The following is a 19,254-nucleotide window of genomic DNA, read 5'->3' on the forward strand; positions in this document are numbered from 1 at the left end:
CAACATAAGAAATAGCCCGCATTGTTTTCAAAATTTGAAATGAGAGTTTCAAGTTTAACATTATTGTTTATTTCCTTCTGACAGGAGTACTTATAATATATATTTTTATATTTTAGGACGCTCTAAGCAACAATAACAACATATCAAGTGTAATTTTACAAGTGGTCTCGGCAGGATGGTGTGTACGTAGACTAGTAAAACATTTTTATTTTAAATAATCTTGTATTTAAAACTATAAGTTTTAATATTTTTTTAATTTCGTCTCATACTGAATAAGTTACCCGTGCTCCGTATGGAGGAAAATATTTTCCAATTTTCTCATGTTCGTTTGGTCAAATTATTTTTAGGAAGACAAGTTCCTTAAAAATAGGGAAAATGACTTCTCTAACCAAAGTAGGAAAAACAAGTCCACAAGTGGCATTTCACCAACCACCCTACCACCACCAATGCACCACCCCAAACCCCCCTCCCCATGCTTAAATTTTTTTCTTTTTGGGTTTTCTACACCCACCCCATCCCCCCAACAAATCACCCCCTCCAAAAAAATTAACTTTTTTTTTTTGGTTTTCTGCGACACCCTACCCACCCCCATCTCGCCCCAACACCCAACCACTCACTCCAAAAAAAAAAAAAAAAAAAAAAAATTTAAAAAATAAAATCTTGAAAGGGGTCGGTGGCGGGGGTGGGTTGTGGTGAGGGATAGTGGGTAGTGGGGGAGTCGGTAAGAATTTTTTTTCCATTTTTTTATATAAGTAAAATAAAATATATGAGATTGAAAATTTGGGAGGCGTGAGTGGGTGGGAGGGTTGGATGAAGCGACGGTGCGGGATTGTGGTGGGTGGTGGTGTGGAGGTAGGGGTGGGTGAAGATGAAGTGTGTTCGAGGGTGGGATTTGGTTGGGGGTGGGTCAGGTAGGTGGTGGGGGTGCGTGGGTGTGGGGGTTGGTGTGGTATGGGGTCGTGGGGTTGGGGTGAAGTTGGTGGGCTTGGGTGAGTATTTTGCGGAAAATATTTTCAACCAACCAGCTAAACATAAAAAAATAAGTAAAAAATTCACTCATTTTTCACTATCTAACCGAACATGAGAAAATAAATAAAAATTTAATTATTTTTCAAAAAAATATTTTTCTCCGTACCGAACACACCCTTAGTGTAAAATGAAACAAAGGAATGCTAGCCGAATTAAAAACAAAGAAACACAATCATCTCGAGAGAAAAACTTTTAGTAGACAGACTCTCTATATATAATCAAACTTTACAACAATGTTTTAATCACTTTCATACTACTCTGTCACTCTCCCATTTCCCACACAAACCACTCATCCCCTTCAACAATTTTAATTCTCAATTTTCAACAATGCATCTTCAAATCTTGCTTACACTCCTATTACTACCAACATTAATCCTCTCCTTAAACCAAGAATCCCTTTATTTACATACCATAAAACACCAATTCCACGACCCAAACAACGTTCTTTCAAACTGGAACATCCTTAACAACAACAACAACAACAACTCACCATGTAACTGGTTCGGCATAAAATGTAACCCTATAACTCATTCCGTTACATCAATTAACCTCTCAAACACAAACATATCAGGTCCATTTCCTTCTCTTTTATGCCGGTTAAAAAACATAAACTACATTTCATTCTACAATAACAACATTAACTCAACACTTCCTAATCAACTATCCACGTGTCAATCTCTCGTGCATCTTGACTTAGCGCAAAATCTGTTAATAGGCACACTTCCAGCTAGTTTATCTGAATTACCGCATTTGAAGTACCTTGATTTAACTGGAAATAACTTAACCGGTGAAATTCCAGCAAGTTTTGGTAATTTCCAGGAACTTGAAGTTCTTGGTTTAGTTGACAATTTGCTGACGGGGACAATCCCAAAGGAGGTTGGAAACATTTCGAGTTTAAAACAGTTAAACTTATCGTACAACCCGTTTTCACCGGGTCGGGTCGCACCGGAAATTGGGAACTTAACGAATCTTGAAGTGTTATGGTTAACTGACTGTAACTTAATTGGTGAGGTTCCGTATACGTTAAGGGGATTAAAGAAGCTTGTTAACTTGGACCTTGCGTTAAACAACTTGTACGGTGAGATTCCTGGCTGGATAACTGAGTTAACTAGTGTTGTGCAAATTGAGTTGTATGGTAATTCGTTTTCTGGTGAGTTATTGGTTAATGGGTGGTTGAATATGAAGGCGTTGAGGCGGGTCGACTTGTCGATGAACCGGGTTACCGGGTTGATACCGGGTGAGTTATGTGAGTTGCCACTTGAGTCATTGAATTTATATGAGAATAAATTGTATGGTGAGTTACCTAAAGGCATTGCGAATTCCATGAATTTATATGAGTTAAAGCTGTTTAATAATAGTTTAAATGGAAGTTTACCTAAAGATCTTGGTAAATTTTCACCATTGGTTTTTGTTGATGTTTCTAACAATGAGTTTTCCGGGGAGATTCCGGAGAGTTTGTGCGAAAACGGGGTTTTGGAGGAGGTTTTGATGATAGATAACTCGTTTTCGGGTGAAATTCCGATGAGTTTGGGACAATGTCGGAGTTTATTACGCGTGAGATTAGCGCGTAATAAGTTCTCTGGCGATGTTCCGGTGGAATTTTGGGGGCTGCCACGGGTTTCGTTGCTCGAGCTAAGGGACAATTTGTTTTCTGGTGGGATCGCGAAAACGATAGCTAGTGCATCGAATTTATCAGCTTTGATTTTGTCAAAGAACAAATTTTCGGGTAATATTCCTGAAGAGATTGGTTTTTTGGAAAATCTAGTTGATTTTGTGGGAAATGATAACAAGTTTTCAGGGCCGTTACCGGTTAGTATAGTGAATCTTGAGCAATTGGGAAGGATGGATCTTCACAATAATGAATTAAGTGGTAATTTTCCAAGTGGGGTTCATTCTTTGAAGAAATTGAATGAATTGAATTTAGCAAATAATGATTTTTCGGGAGAAATTCCCCGGGAAATCGGGAGCTTATCTGTTTTGAACTATCTAGACCTATCAGGAAATAAGTTTTCGGGGAAAATTCCAATTGAGTTGCAGAATTTGGGGCTCAATCAGCTGAATTTATCGAATAATGGGCTTTCGGGTGGCATTCCTCCTTCATACGCGAAGAAAATGTATAAAAATAGCTTTCTTGGGAATCCTGGTTTGTGTGGAGATATTGTGGGTTTATGTGATGGAAGAGATGGAGGTAAAAGTACTGCTGGTTATGTAAGGTTACTGAGATTGATTTTCATACTTGCTGTTTTAGTGTTCGTACTCGGGGTGGTTTCGTTCTATTGGAAGTATAGGAATTTCAAGAAAGCAAAAAGACTGGATAGATCGAAATGGACTTTGATGTCGTTTCATAAGTTGGATTTCGATGAGTATGAAATACTGGAAGCACTAGATGAAGACAACATAATCGGGAGTGGTTCTTCTGGGAAGGTTTACAAGGTCGTTTTGAGTAATGGCGAGGCTGCTGCTGTGAAAAAACTTTCAAGAAGTTCGAAAATAGCAAACGAGAGTTGTGATGACATCGAGAAAGGTAACTTTCACGATGATGGATTTGAAGCGGAGGTTGAGACATTGGGCAAGATTCGACACAAGAATATTGTTAAGCTATGGTGTTGTTGTAGTACAAGGGGTTGCAAACTTTTGGTTTATGAGTACATGCCTAATGGAAGCCTAGGTGATTTGCTACATGGTAACAAAAGTGGGTTGTTGGATTGGCCTATTAGATGTAAGATAGCCATGGATGCTGCCGAGGGACTCTCATACTTGCATCATGATTGTGCTCCTCCGATTGTTCACAGAGACTTTAAGTCGAACAATATCTTGCTGGATGGGGAGTTTGGAGCTCGAGTTGCTGATTTTGGTGTGGCAAAGGCGATTGATGACAATGCCAAGGGAACCAAGTCTATGTCAGTCATTGCAGGGTCTTGCGGTTATATTGCTCCAGGTAAGAGGATTAATTTTCGCTTTTGGAGTTCGAAATTGCATGATTTTGCTGAAATTGGTTCATATGGATTCCATGCTGATTTTTGTTACAAATTGTTATGCCTTAAATTGCAAACTGTAGTGATGTCGCATGACAGTAATAAGTAATTTCGTCCATTCACCTATGTTGCTCGGACTCTTCAAAATTCTTGCCGCGCTCGTGTTTACACGACATGGGTGTAGGTGTGGGTTCCACACTGGATTTGGTCAACTTACTGAAGGTGTTTTGACTACATCTCTAATCGAGAAGTATGGATTGATTGAATCTCTGATTTGATTTTGAAGTTTATATGCCATACTAAATAAAGTATGAGAAAGCTTTGCTATTACGCGATATATGTTATGGATACAATATTAGGCGTTTATAAATAAGTAAATTTTATTAGTTTTAGTTCAATAACTTCAATTAATCGAAATATATACTTTATATGTCGTAATATACACTTACTGGTTGTATCTCAGCACCCGTATCTGCACGCGTATCCATACTCCCTAATGCTAAAATTTATGTGATGAAGGATCCAACATCTAGACTTGCACCCATATCAGATACCCAAAGCCGAGTTGGATCTATTAATCTATCTTGCTCGGATCCTTGAAAAAATGCAACGGTGTGTGTTGGATCCTCCAAAAGTTATTCAATTTTGGAGTATGTGATACGGGAGCAACAACATATTTGGAGGATCCGAGCAACATATTTCTTTAAGTGCCCTTGTACATTAACACTAAGTTCCGCTCCAACAACACAGCATAGTAATATGGTCATTCTTTGTTTATATTTACTTTCTGGTTCTTGTAGTGCTACTCCCACTGTACTAAATTCTATTCGTGTTGCAGAATATGCCTACACACTTCGGGTGAATGAGAAGAGTGATATATACAGCTTTGGCGTGGTAATCCTCGAGTTAGTGACAGGGAAACTCCCTGTGGATCCCGAATATGGGGAAAAGGATTTGGTCAGGTGGGTTTGTGCTACTTTGGACCAGAAGGGTATAGATCATGTTATTGACCTGAAGCTGGATTGTTCTTTCAAGGAGGAGATATGCAAAGTTCTAAATATTGGCCTCCTCTGCACTAGCCCTCTCCCAATAAACCGACCCTCGATGAGAAAAGTCATAAAAATGTTGCAAGAAGTTGGTGCTGGAAACCAGCTCAAGACAGCATCAACTGATGGCAAATTGACCCCATATTACCACGAAGACGCATTAAATGAAGAAAATGTAGCTTAAAGATAGTCAACATGCTTAAATCCTAGCTCGACTTGCTTGAGATTGAGGCATAGTTGTTGTATCGTGAAAGTGGAGATCTGTGACTTATTTCATCGGCTAATTGCGTAATTGTTTGTCCATCAGTACTCACTTGATGTTTGCTTTATTTTGGGAGAGAAGGGGAAGACAAAATTGAGGTGAAATATAAAAGGGATGGATGTTTTTTTAATACACTGTAAATTTACAAAAATTCCGGAAGTTCTTTATTACTAACAAGTTTAATGTTATCTGCATTAAAGCCTGATGTTATATAATTTGTACCTTACTGGCTTACTCTGTATCATGATATTGAATTTTCACCAGCATGTCTTTTTGTGAATCCTTGCCATCTGCACTACCAAGTTGAGTTGAGTTTTACAAATGAAACTAATGCTTCTAGTGGTAACTAATATAAATATGTTAAATCTTTTGCATAAATGGCGGTGGTACTTGAACCCGGACTTCTACTTGTACCATGTTGAATTGTGTGGTCGACCAATTTAAGAATTGTGTGGTCGACCAATTTAACCTTTTAGATATGATAGTCACACCAATCCAATATGATTTACTAGTTTCAAAAGCTAACTTATGCTGATAGACTTTGGATAATCTTTTATTTTCAATTTTACCTTGACTTTGCTTCAAATGAATGATTTGGGGACAAAAGTTTTGGAGAAGTGCAAATGTGTCATTTATAGATAAATCTGAAAATTTCATGATGAATTGTATGAGTACCAAAATTCTATCTCAACCAGCTTTAGAAGTTGAGTCCAATTTTATCCATGAACAGAAAGTCATCTGTTTAACTTTCTTCATTATTATTCGTACAAAACATGAAAGACAAATAAACTAGAGCAGATAAGGAAAAATACTAAAATCAACCTGGAAACCAGATGCATTACATGGATTTATCGCATTTGTTGTATGTACGTATAGTCTAATGTACACATTGTTGTTCAACAAAAAAGAAAAAAGGACGTGCACACGTACAAATCCAACAATGGTATCACAAAGCCATTCACAAGTATTAAGTCGTGGTAATAGTTTTTTCTCGAGTCCCGGGATTTCAAGATCTATATCCAGTCCAGTGCAGACTGAAATTAAATTATCAAAATGAAATTATGGGTGATATAAGATGAAATGCACACATTCAAACAATAAGTTTAGATCTGAGATACGTAGGAACTAGCGAAAGACAAATTTTATAGCTAAACAACAAAATTTGTCGCTAACCTTATTTAGCAACGGATTAATGATATATTATCAAAACATTAAGCTAGTATACAACTTAGTTATTGATAGATTAGCGATGAAATTAGTAGCTAATTCCTTTTTTCTGATAAGTATATATAATGACGCAAATAGATACCGACATTATATATATTGACACAGACACTAAAACACAGAATTGCAATATAGAGATAAGCAAGATGAAATCTAACCACTGGTTTCCATGAGAAGAACAGTGTATATGAAATCTAACCACTGGTTTCCACTGGCCTTCTAGTAATAAACAAGCTCTTTAGTTGTATTATAGTAATTTTCTTATTAGTTCTTTAATTATTTTATCTTTAAAAGTCAGTCTCGTGCTCGTCTCTTTTAAATAATGAGTTTGTGATTTAAAATTGCATTAAATTGTTAGCTTGTACTAGGTAGTCATAAAATACATTGTGCTTCCCAATTGCTTCAATTACAAATAAAGAGTTAACCAGATTTTGAATCTGTTAATATTGAAAATGCATGTGAAATTTAAAGATGATTTAAATCATATAATTTTGTAATTTGGGTATGAATGCTAAAATACATTATTAGACTAAACATAGCGTGCATCTTAATTCATCAATTAAAAATATTGACTTTTGAAAAAAAAAAAAGGATGGAATTTATTTTTCCTACTACATTGTAAATTTACCAAAAATTCCTAACGTTCTTTATTGCTAATAAGTTTGAAGTTAATCTGTATTAAAACATGATGTTATATTTGTACCTTTTTCTGTTTCTTGGTAGTGAATTTTCACCCGCAAGTTTAGTTGAACTTTACAATGAAACTACCCTTCTAGTGGTAACTAATTTCGATCAATTTCAATTCAATACGATAGTTTGAGTTGAGCGTTTGGTTGTATTGTCTTATAGCTTACTAATTCTTATTTTGATGTACTTCTCCTCCTTCATGGAATAGTTTCCCTTTGCGGCTTTGACATGAATGTAGATCGTCGATTATATTTCACTAGTCAATTATTTTAAGTAGAATTTGTGGAGTTACTCATTACTCTGTCTCGTTCGAGAGAAGAATCACATGATATATAAGTTCATATGGTATAAAGGGGTTTCAATTTGTAATTCTGCGAAGTAATCGAAAGAGACTTGTAAATTAGAAGTTGAATCTTCCCTTATGAAAACATGCACAAGACGTTTTTCCTCGAAAAACTCATTGATTTTTTTCAAGGCATACATTAACAACACTTTCTATTATCATATCCAAGAGGTTGAGATTATTCAAACGGTAATACTTGTTCGACTGAAATATGATAACTAATGATTGATCTCAAAAGAACCGATTAGACATTAAAGGTGAAAGTCAAAAAGAATTAATTTCTTAATTGACAATATCATGTGTATCTGTTGTCAATCTCCCTTATTTCTCTCATTGATATTCTTTATCTCTCGTAGCTCTCTCACTTAATGTGATTAATCTTGCTTTCACAACATTTGTTTCGCACACTTGTGATGTTAATTAACCACTCTCAAGTCAAAGAATTATTTCAATAAATAGTTGTACCTATTCCCCTAGAGGCGAGTTCTTATTTTTGACGAGTTATGAGCTTATTTTATCATTGTGTTTTGTGCTCGTCAAATTTTGGTCATGTTGTCGGGGTTTGGGCAACAATTAAATTTCAAAACAATTCTTGGTGCTAGCTAATTCAGAGTCATTTTTACTTTCTTGTATTTAACCTATTTTTCTTATTTGATCACATATAACATGAAATATTTTCTTTATCTGATGTATGACTCAATCCTCATCTAAGGAAAAGATTCAATATGACCCAGAGCTAGAGAGACATCCTTATGTCAACCAAGAAAAGGACTAGGTGTCACGACCCAACCCCGTACACCGTGACTAGTGTCCGTGCTGGACACCCAAACGTACCCAATAACCCAAACGAGCATATTTGCAGAATATATCAATATAAAAGTCAATTGGCGCTACCAGATATTGCAGGTGAACAGATATAGCACGTGGAAGCCGATAAGGCCGTCACAGATCATAGTAACCCAAAACATATACAGAACCCACACAAGTATGTCTACAGACCTCTACAGAACATAACAGAATCATAAGACGGGACAGGGCCCCGTCGTACCCCTGAATAGCGTACATATAAACAATAGCAGAAGACTGTACCAAAATATAGGCTCCGGATAAAGGAGCGCTCCAAAATAGCAGAATAAAGTCCTAAGCGGGCGGATCAGCAAACCTGTCGTCTGTACCTGCGCGGCATGAAAACGCAGCCCCCGAAGAAAGGGGGTCAGTACGAAATATGTACTGAATATGTAAAGCCTGAATCACAGAATCAAAATCGTAACCGGTACAGAACGTACAGAAAAGTGAGTGTAAAATCCAAAGTATCAAATGTATATTTTCAAAACATACAGAGTGTATACAGAAACATATGCCATATCATATCCGGCCCCTGCCAAGGGAATCGGCAAACAAAACGTGGCCACCCTCCCGACGTTGGTGCCACAATACAGAAGGATCAGAATAGGGGTATAACCCCGTAACGTAGCATATCATATCAGATGACCATAACAGATCATATCATATCATATCAGAATATGTGTACATGGCACAACATACTCCACAACCCATGTACATGTATACCTGCCCCCTCACCTCGAGGCGCGGCGAACAATGCAGAGGAATACGCTTGACAACATATCCTGGCCCGGGCTCAGTGTGGGAAACATTGAGGCATCCACGAATGGAGTAGTGAGAAACTAAATGCAATAAAATACCTTATATATTTCCAGAGACTCAATGAGGCATATCAAATGACGAATCAAATCAATAAAATCGGACGGAATCATAATAAGTGAATTTCGAATGTCATAATGAATTACGGAAGCATAATCTTTCTAAGTTCGTTTCCAAGTTCCAAAACAGTTTACAAGACTTAATAGAATATTTAAAACAAGTTTTATTTAGTAGTTACAAGAGTAGTTAAAACATTTCTTTAAAAAAAACGCTCGAAGACAAGTCATAACCACTAAAAGGGTAAAATCGGAAATAGTGGGCCCACTTCGGGACAAACAAGGCGGTGGGCTCAAACTACGCATATTAAGCTTATGGGGTCACCTACAAAGGTCCTAGGGCATTCCATAACTTCCTAAGCAATTTGGGGAAAATTTGCATAATTTTTCAACAAAGCATACTTAAAGGGTTCAATTCTATTGAACGAAATGTGACAGTTTCAGATGCGGATTCCAATGGACATAATATTTTCCGAGGCTCAAATCCAATCCTAGTACATCTAGGACATGCCAAGAGAAGAATCGGGATAGCTTTACATACCTTATTCGCTCCTTACGCTTCTCCAAATTCAAATCCCGTTTCGTCCAAAATCTACAATTGGTCATATTTACCAAATATTAATCATAAGGCTTTAAGAATTCAATCTTAACCAATTCTTGTCTACAGAAATTTGGGCAGCATCTCCCCTATATATACAACATCCCCGAGATTTAACTCGGCTCAAATATCAACAACCATACCAACAACAATACCAATAACCATCAACAATCGATTAGAAACACATTCTATCATAAATTGTCTTCTTTTCCATATAGTGCAACAACTTCCAATTCAACTTTGCACTTTCAAATCAATATCAACATTTCCACATTCATACACTAATTTAAGATCATTCAAATACAATTCGAAAGTATTTCATATCATTCTACAAAATATGCAAAAATTCCACCAAAATCCATAATTCACCCGAAAACTCCTCAAGGTGCAACAATAACAATGACAACACATTTTCTTTCCTTCCAAATTCACAAACTACACCAACAAATTTACATGTTAACATTATTATCCATACAATATAAGAATTCATACTAATGTCACATTGACTTCTTCAACATCCCTTCAACAATTACAACTTTCTTTCAAACTATCAAATCTTTATTTTTAGTATAGAATCTACAACAACCACAATCAAGATACTAAATAACATCAATAACAACATCCTCCACATTCTACAAGTTAAATACATTTTTTTTTCATCCAAAATTTTCTTCAAACCCCATATTCAACCATACCAACAAACGAATTTATCACGCTATTTTCTTCGTTCTAAACCGTTAAAACTCTAAATAAACTTGTTAACAATGAAAAGGAACCTTATTCATACCTTAATTGCACAGCCACCACGTCATCTACCTTCTTCTTGGTTGATTTTTAGCTCAAATCGAAGGCAACGCGACGTAGAACACTTTTCTCTTCACGGGCTTCGGGATTCGGGGCTCCGATTTTGGCCAAAAAATGGTTTTCTCTCTAGGCTCTCCTCTCTCTCTTTTTCTCTAGAGTTTTCTAGCTGATCTTGGTCTGAAAATGAGGGAGAGAGACCGAAATTTTTTAATTAAAAAGCATGGGTAATGGGCCTGACCCGAATTGGATTCGGGTTGGACCGTATTTACTGTTCAACTCGACCCTCCTGCCTTAAAACGTTCATATCTCCTTATTCCGACGTCACCTGTGGACCCACGACCTATGGTTGGAAAGATAATTCAATTATCTACAACTTCTATTGCTTGGTATTTTTCCAAATTCCAAACTTATAATACCGTTTTTGCCCCCCAAAGTCAGGTCACCCGAAAACGTTTTCTTAAAAATATTCGTTTGGAGGACTTCCACTTGGATTTGGCCCAAGGGTCCTTCTTGAGTTGTGTTTAACTTCACATATGTGATTCATATAATTTGTCACATGTCCCAAAAAAAAATCTTGACGTGTGGGCCCCACCTCAACTTACAATTAATCCGACGTTCAAAAATACGGGATGTAACACTAGGGCAGGTCTTAGGGTTAGCTAATCCCTTAAAAAACATGAAAGAACAAGATTAATTAAAGAAGCAATGACCCACTTCATTAGAAATAAAAATCCTCTAATACATAAGCATAACAAGAGTTTTAATCCAAAACTTGGACAATGAATATTTAAACACGATTCAAGTAATGGAATGGATTAGTACACACTTAGATAGTCAATACATAACATGGAATTGAAGAAAGAATTAAGAATTTGCTCATTAAAGTGCTCCAATCTTCTTTTCCAAAGTGTGGGTGATGAAACCCTAGCTCTCAAAGCTTGAAAATGGCCAAAGATAAGAATAATTGCTCCCAAGTCATGCTCTTATAGCTCCCCAATTTCCCAAGTCAAAATATGACAAAATAAGCCCCTAACCTTCAGTTTTTGCAAGTTTGATCCATTTTTGCATTTTTAGCCATTTTTTTCGTTTTCTTCAATTTGGCCTCTTTTGACTTGTTTTCACTTGTTTTCTATCCCGATCACTTCTAAATCACATAAAACTGTAAAATAGAAGTAAACGACATTAAGTGCACAACTTGATCAATCAAAAATAACAAAAATCTAAGATTAAAGAAGAGATAATTGGTAAAATACCAGCTTATCACATTTCAATAATTGCATAAAGAACGATGACAAGGCTACATAATCTGAAATCATACTAACCTAGTGGATTTAACACCACAACCATGCCCGAAGGCTTATCATGATTTCCCCATCAACAATTATACATAACACATTGTATTCGCTAATTAAAGTCTAAGAAGATAAGTCGTAACCTACCTCGAAGCAGAGCACGAACTTCGAACTCCTCAAATCTGGGCCTTCCCCTTCCGGATTGCCTCCGAACGCTCAAAGTCTAGCAATTAAATGATTTAAATTAAACTACGAATCTAATGATGTAAATATTACTATGCTTTTAGAAAACCCCAAAATAACCCTAAAAAGCGACCCCGGGCCCACAAGGGTAAATTGGGAAACTACGAGTTGGAAAATGTCAATCTGAAGTTCAAGAAATTCAATTACTAATCATCGACATCAATTAGTCCCCAATTAGCATTAATTTCACCAATAGAAAATCCCCAAATTCCATATATTCAAATGCTAGAAATTAAAAGAGATTCAACTTAGCATCTAAATCCCTAATGATTAGAAGCTTAGAAATTAAGAAACCTTGCCATAAAACTCATTAGAGAATTGAAAGGAAATCATAAAAATAATTTAAGGTTCCTAACCCCTCTTTCCCAACTTAAATCATCAAACTAGCATGAAATTCAATCCTAAACCATAATTAAATTACAAGAGAAAGTAAAGGAACTTACCCAAGATGAAATCACCCAAAAGCTCTTCAATTTCGCCCACAACACTCTCTAGGATATGAATTTGGTGAATGGAAGAATGATTTGAAGTTGGAAAACAAAAAGGATTTTCTGATTCAGTGATTTCTGCATCCGCGGACACCTTGTCCGCAGATGCGAACTCGCCTCCGCGAAGAGACTTCGTATCTGCGGAGTCACATACCACATCACTAGTTCGCATCTGCGGGCCAAGTCCCGCATAGGCGGACCTGCAGAAGTGAATACATGCCCGCAGAGGCGGGGCATCAGAAACGAGCAAAAATCTGATTTTTCACCAAGTCCAACTCAAAACCCGACACTTATCCGAGACCCCTTGGATACAAATCAAATATGCATATCAATGTAAAAACATGCTACAAATTCACCCGCGCCCTTGGAAATCTCATGGAGGTCATTTTGACTCGGTCAACCCCTAAAACCTCCAAAGTCGGTCAACCCCCAAAACCTCCAAAGTCAAATTTCCAGCCAAAGATCCAAAACACTCTCAAGTACCTCGGGAATTGAACCAATCACCCCACCATGTTATAAACCACTCTCCAAACCTCATGGAATCGACAGAATTTCCAAAAAGGTTCGTTTACCCAAAAGTCAACTATTGGTCAACGATTTTTCACTTTATGCTTCTAATCCCCTCAAAACCAATTTGGATCGCCTCAGGAACCGCGCTACCCATCCCTACAAGTCAAACATGCTCTAACGGAGCTAGGAGAAGGGTCAACAAGGGTAAAAAGTGTGTAACGACCAAACGGGTCATTACACATATATACTATAAGTCGTTTGGTATGAGAGGTAAAGGATTAATCTCGAAATATATCCAAAATTTGCTTATTCCACGTTTGTGGTATTATTTTTGCCAAAAATGACACGTTTTCCCTCTCCAAAATTCTTTTCCCTAAGTCCTTTGAAAAAGTTAAGGTTAAAACTGGAAATTAAAAAAAAAATTATTCCACTTTTTCTAATATAAACCAAACACATGTTTTATATTATGCACTATATATCTCATTATTAGTCCAATAAATCAAAAATCTACAGATAAAAATATATCCAACAAATAATCATTAATTCTATCCACTACAAGAAAAACTCGAATTACATGAGGATTTTACCTGGGAATTTTTTTTGTAGGTAATTCCTTCAGATTTTCATGCGAAAAGCTAAAAATTCCTAATTTCTAAAATATTTACCTGTGGATACGATTCTTCAGGCAAATCCGCAAGTAAATTTAGCACCATTTACCGCCAAAATATTACTTGGGGGTTTATTTGGGAAAACAACCCCCAAGTGTTATTTTCTTAGGTAATTCCGTAGGTAAATAACCAAAAATATAAAAATATTTATTTCCTTTGTGAACTCATCACAAAATCCCCAGGTAATGGTACTTTCGGATTTACCTGTGGATTAGTACTTAATGATTTATCTGGCGATTTTATTATCTGGGGAATTACTTGGGGATTTCATTGCTACGCATTTAGCTGGGGATTATTTCTTGGGAATTTACCTGAGGATATTATTACATGCGGAATAATCTAGGAATTTTGTTACTGTGATTTTACTCGGGGATTTATTAGGGTTTTATTACCTAGGAAATTACATGAGAATTTTGTTGCTGTGATTTTAGCTGGGGATTATTTCTTGGAAATTTACTTGGTGATTTTATTACCTGCGGAATTACCTAGAGATTTTTTGCTGCAATTTTAGTTGTCCTGGGATTTACTTAGGGATTTTATTACCTGCAAAATTACCACGTGATTTTGTTGTTTTGATTTAGGTAAATATGGTTAAAATGTTGATCCCTTGAACAATTTAAGATTAATTCATAAACAGAGAAACAAATACGTTACATTTGTTATTAATATATATGATGTAACATATATTTAACTATCTATTCGATCTACTCATGTTATTTTTCACATATATTTGAAAATATGGAATTCAATTATAGTATGTTACTAAGGTGATATTAGTTTGTAGACATTGGTATTGACACTTATGTATCAAGTGATTTTATGATTTATTTCCGAACATTATTTCTTAATTATCTTTTTAAGTTCATTATTGAAGTGACTTAATCTTGCATCCGTTGTTAGTATTGGCGGAACTTTTTTTTATACCAATTACTTATGTAACGTGTTTAATCCTCGTTAATCAAGGCACTTTTCATCTAAGAAATGAATTAATCTTGTCATTCCTGATATATACTAAATGGAACTTTGTAAAAAATGAATGAGAATATTTTATAATTATAAGTTATATAGTCGTAATTTAATCCACTTACTTTTACTTGAAATAGAGGTTTTTATTTGATCTGTGATTTTTTTTTTAAATGCATCCTTCCTCACAAAAAAAAAAAAAAAAAAAAAAAAAAAGAAGAAGAAGAAGAAGAATAAGACAAAAAAATTAGTCAAATTAAAAAAAGTGACAGAGGAACGACAATAAATTAGCAGGACTACTTTTTCCCACATCGGATGAATATTATAAACGTCCGCACAATATATTGCTGCAGTGCAAAGCCGCAGTGCCAGTCACTTGTTGCCTCTCTCTGTCCAAGTTGTTGCGTGACTAATTATTCATAAAGTGAATTCACCTTCACATAAATTTAAAAATAAAAATAAAAGTAGCTTCATGCTTCATGCTTCATGCTTCATATAAATTCAAAGAATTAAAAATTCTCTTATGATTACTTTTCCTTCTTGAATTTTTTTGGCAGGAAATTGAATTACCTACGAATTTTCTTGTGTAATATCAAAAAAAAATTCCTATGAATTTTCTTGTGTAATACCCATAAAAAAAAAAAATCATGTGATTTGAGTTTTTCCAGTAGTGATCATTATTTATCCTAGGAGAATTCGTTCACCAACCAAAGGATCCTAAAATCCTAAAATAATTAAGTTGAATACACTATCAGTATATGTAAGTCATAATAAAAACCATTGTCGAAGGCAGGGGCGGAGCTACAGGGGTGCGAGGGGTGGCAACCGAACCCCCTTCGTCGGAAAATTGCACTATATATATACTGCGATTTTTTTTATTCATGTACAAATATTATTTTTGCATCCCCTTAACAAATGGAGATTGTGGATCAGTGGATAAGGCGCCTGTGATTGAGCCCGCGGTCGCGGGTTCGATTCTCGGCAATGACACATTTTTTTACTTTTTTCATCCAGTCCCTTAAAAAAAAAACGATAGAATCCCTAATTTCAAAAGTGTTAACATTGTTCATTTGTTCTACTTACTACTGCGCCTCCTACTCTGTCATTTCTTCTTGGCCCATGGCTTCCAATTCCAAGGTATTTTTTTTTCCCTCTTTTTTTTTTAACCATACTCAAAATGACAAAATCACAATAAATCCATTATTGTTTCTTGTTAGTTGTTAATCAACCCATTTTGTGAAATGGGTAGCTGGCCCATTTTCCATCCATGAACCCCAAGCCTTGATTGTTTTAATTTTTAAATGTTGTTTGTTTGCAAAATTGATCTTCTAGATATTTATTTTTAGCTAATAAAAGAATCAAAGTGTAGATTTTTATTTAGTAATCAATTCCCTTTTATGTGTGTTGGATTGTGGTTAAGTTGTTTTCTTGCTTATTGAGACATTTGGTAGAGTTTTTGAAATGAGATATGCTTAAGGAGTTAAGGTTACTAATTGTTTTTTGCTGTATTGCTATATACAAGATTGAGTATCCTAAAACAAAAGTTTTTTAATCCTCAGTGGTTTAGTAAGTATTCTAATTGGTTAGAGTATAGTGAAAGTAAAGATGCAGTCTTTTGTTTGAATTGCTATCTATTTGCAAACGATAATATTCATCAAGGAGGGGGTGATGTATTTTCGGCCATAGGGTTTAGGAGTTGGCAAAAAAAGAAGAGTCTTAAAAAACATGTTGGTGGCGGAAATAACATTCATAATCAGGCAAGAAAGAATTGTGAAGATCTAATGCGACAAGAACAATCTATTCAATCTGCACTTGTGAGGCAAGATTCTTAATTTAAGCATGAGTATTGGCTCCGCTTAACTGCTTCAGTTGATGTTGTAAGGCTTCTTTTGAATTAAGGATTGACATTTCGGGGTCATGATGAATCTAAATCATCACTTAGCAGAGGTAATTTTCTTGAAATTCTTTCATGGTGTTCTTGAACCCCCTTATCAAATATTCTGGTTTCGCCCCTGGTCGAAGGAGTATTTACTATGACATATATGAATTGATCATAAGTCCAGCTAAGATCCATGAGTTGATTCTTGGATTTCACATTTGCGAGTTGCTTTTCCAACACATCAGAGTTAAGTCAAGAGATTGCTTAAATTTACAAACAAAAGATGCCAATTAATTACTTTCAAGCAACAACTTTGCACAGCAAATATAATGATCTACATCATCCAACTTTTTTTTCCTTCACAATTCTTTTTCACAAAGAAGAGAAGAAAACTATAATGGCTTTCAAAAAAGAGTACCTTGATTTGTTCTTGGTACCAAGTGGTCTAATTATTATGGTTGGTTATCATCTCTATTTGCTCTATAGATACCTCAAAGTTCCTCACACTACTGTCATGGGGTTTGAAAACAATGACAAAAGAGCTTGGGTTGAAAAAATTATGTTGGTAAGTTGCATAACTACCAATATATTCTCTTATAATTAATTTTATGTCACAAAAATGTCTTGAAATAGTGTGTTTCAATTTTAGCTCTTAGACTCTCTCTTTTCACTACTATATGTTTGTATTAATACCGATGTGCTCTGCTTGTTTAATTTGAAGGCTTACTGACGATTATCAATAAGATCTTTATACTAGCTTTTGTTTCTTAATTTGTTGTCATATGTTAAAACTTATTATGATTACGCTACTAGTGCCTTGTTCTTCGGAAAATAGGGGTATTAAATTGGTTGGTATAGGCTAAATTTGGACAGATCAAAATAGACTGAGTTAGTAAATGGGCGGATTATTAACCTGCCCAAGGTAACTTGGCTGAAATGGGCCAAGCCAAAAAGAGGCTAGCTAAATAGCTGGTCATAGTCCAACTTGCCTAACATTTACTAAGTTACAGTTTCTTTGTTTGGTTTCTTCTAATTTCTTTAACTACCTAATAAACATTTTTTCTTTTATTCTGACTATATATGACATATCAAAATAAGGAAAAATGCCTTTTTATAATATTTTGACAAGGTTTCTCCTTGTCAATTTGAGTTACATACCAACCCAACTTTTAGATGAACTAAATTGGGTGGGGTCCAAATGAGTTGAGCTAATTCTTTCATTCCTAATCATAACTTTTTGAGTTTTAGCCTCCACGGTAAATGGCGAAGCTAAATGAAAGAGAGGGGATTTGAGTCGAATCCCCTTTGTTCGTAAATCACATATTGCAAGTAGGAAAAAATAACTTCTATTACATATATATGTATTGTTGAATCCCCTCAACACAAGGGCAACTTCTTGCTATAACATTTTTTTGCATTTTTTCTAAATATCCTCATTAGAATTTCTGGCTCCGCCACTGTCCACATTAACTATCAATATGTTCAATGTTTAACATGAACGTGTTTCGAATTAACATTGAATTAAACTTTATGTGGAATTTTTGCAGGATGATAAAAAGAATATTGATACAGCTCTAACTGTTCTAGGATCTAGTCTCTCTGGAGCAACATTCTTGGCATCTGTTTCACTAAGTTTGAGTTTTCTCATTGGAGCTTGGATGGCCAACAATAGTGTTTTTAGCAGTGAAATAATATACGGCGACACGAGATTAGAAACCATGTCCATCAAATTCATTAGCCTGCTACTCTGCTTCATGCTGGCGTTTTCGTGCTTTGTTCAATCGTCAAGGTGCTTCATTCACGCGAATTACCTAATTAGCACCCCCGATACTGACATACCGATTAGCTATGTTGAATTGGCTGTTATTAAGGGAGGTGATTTTTGGTCGCTAGGACTTAGAGCACTTTATTTTGCTACGCCTTTGTTGTTGTGGTTTTTTGGCCCGATTCCTATGTTTGTTACATCGATTGGAATGGTATTCCTACTCCATTACCTTGACAAGAACACGAAACAATTGTATAGACATCGGTCTTCTGTAAAAGGAAAGCAGCCATACGAGAGACTCGAGTAGGAAAGCTGATATCGAACGTTTAGTTATGTGAAATTGCTATGTAGTGTGAGAGATGTGCCCGTGAAGCTTGTCAAGATGTTGAATGTTCATATCATAGAATGAGCCACGTATATAAGACTCTACAAAATATGGATTATATTCTATGGTTATCTGAAGTAATGCAAGCAATTATACTCCCTTCATCCCAATTTATGTAAAGGTATTTGATTGGGCACGAAGTTTATTAATGAAAAGAAGACTTTTGAAACTTATGGTCTGAAATAAGCTATAGATATTTGTGTGGTTATAAATTAGGTCATTAAAGGTACGTAAAATGGAAAGGTTAAAGTCAAATTGCTACTTACTAGATATAGAAATGAGTCATTCGTTTTGGTACTGACTAAAAAGGAAAGAGTGTCACATAAATTAGAATGGTGCGAGTATTTATCTGAGACAGATATTCATGATGGCATT

At 35.6% G+C, this 19,254-nt stretch overlaps 2 protein-coding genes across 2 annotated transcripts; both read left to right on the forward strand.

Annotated features, from left to right (window-relative positions):
* The first annotated feature begins 1,224 nt into the window (after positions 1-1,224).
* LOC132618954 (receptor-like protein kinase HSL1) lies at positions 1,225-5,572 on the forward strand. Its single transcript, XM_060333936.1, has 2 exons — positions 1,225-3,967; positions 4,843-5,572. Exons 1-2 carry the CDS (start codon positions 1,357-1,359, stop codon positions 5,232-5,234), a joined length of 3,003 nt encoding a protein of 1,000 aa, XP_060189919.1. The 5' UTR covers positions 1,225-1,356; the 3' UTR covers positions 5,235-5,572.
* An 11,464-nt stretch (positions 5,573-17,036) lies between these two features.
* Positions 17,037-18,983, forward strand: LOC132617636 (uncharacterized). The gene is made up of 2 exons (XM_060332685.1): positions 17,037-17,294; positions 18,277-18,983. The coding sequence occupies exons 1-2, from the start codon at positions 17,127-17,129 to the stop codon at positions 18,799-18,801; spliced, it is 693 nt and encodes a 230-aa protein (XP_060188668.1). The 5' UTR covers positions 17,037-17,126; the 3' UTR covers positions 18,802-18,983.
* The last annotated feature ends 271 nt before the right edge of the window (positions 18,984-19,254 follow it).

The sequence above is a fragment of the Lycium barbarum genome, chromosome 11 (genome assembly GCF_019175385.1).
Source record: "Lycium barbarum isolate Lr01 chromosome 11, ASM1917538v2, whole genome shotgun sequence".
NCBI lineage: Eukaryota > Viridiplantae > Streptophyta > Magnoliopsida > Solanales > Solanaceae > Lycium > Lycium barbarum.

Excerpts from the sequence above, each read along its gene's own strand:
- LOC132617636 (XM_060332685.1), top strand. The coding sequence starts at position 17,127 with ATGGCTTTCAAAAAAGAGTACCTTGATTTGTTCTTGGTACCAAGTGGT. Across the intron at positions 17,295-18,276 it reads GGGTTGAAAAAATTATGTTG|GATGATAAAAAGAATATTGA; the intron begins GTAAGTTGCATA and ends GAATTTTTGCAG.
- LOC132618954 (XM_060333936.1), top strand. The coding sequence starts at position 1,357 with ATGCATCTTCAAATCTTGCTTACACTCCTATTACTACCAACATTAATC. Across the intron at positions 3,968-4,842 it reads TTGCGGTTATATTGCTCCAG|AATATGCCTACACACTTCGG; the intron begins GTAAGAGGATTA and ends TTCGTGTTGCAG.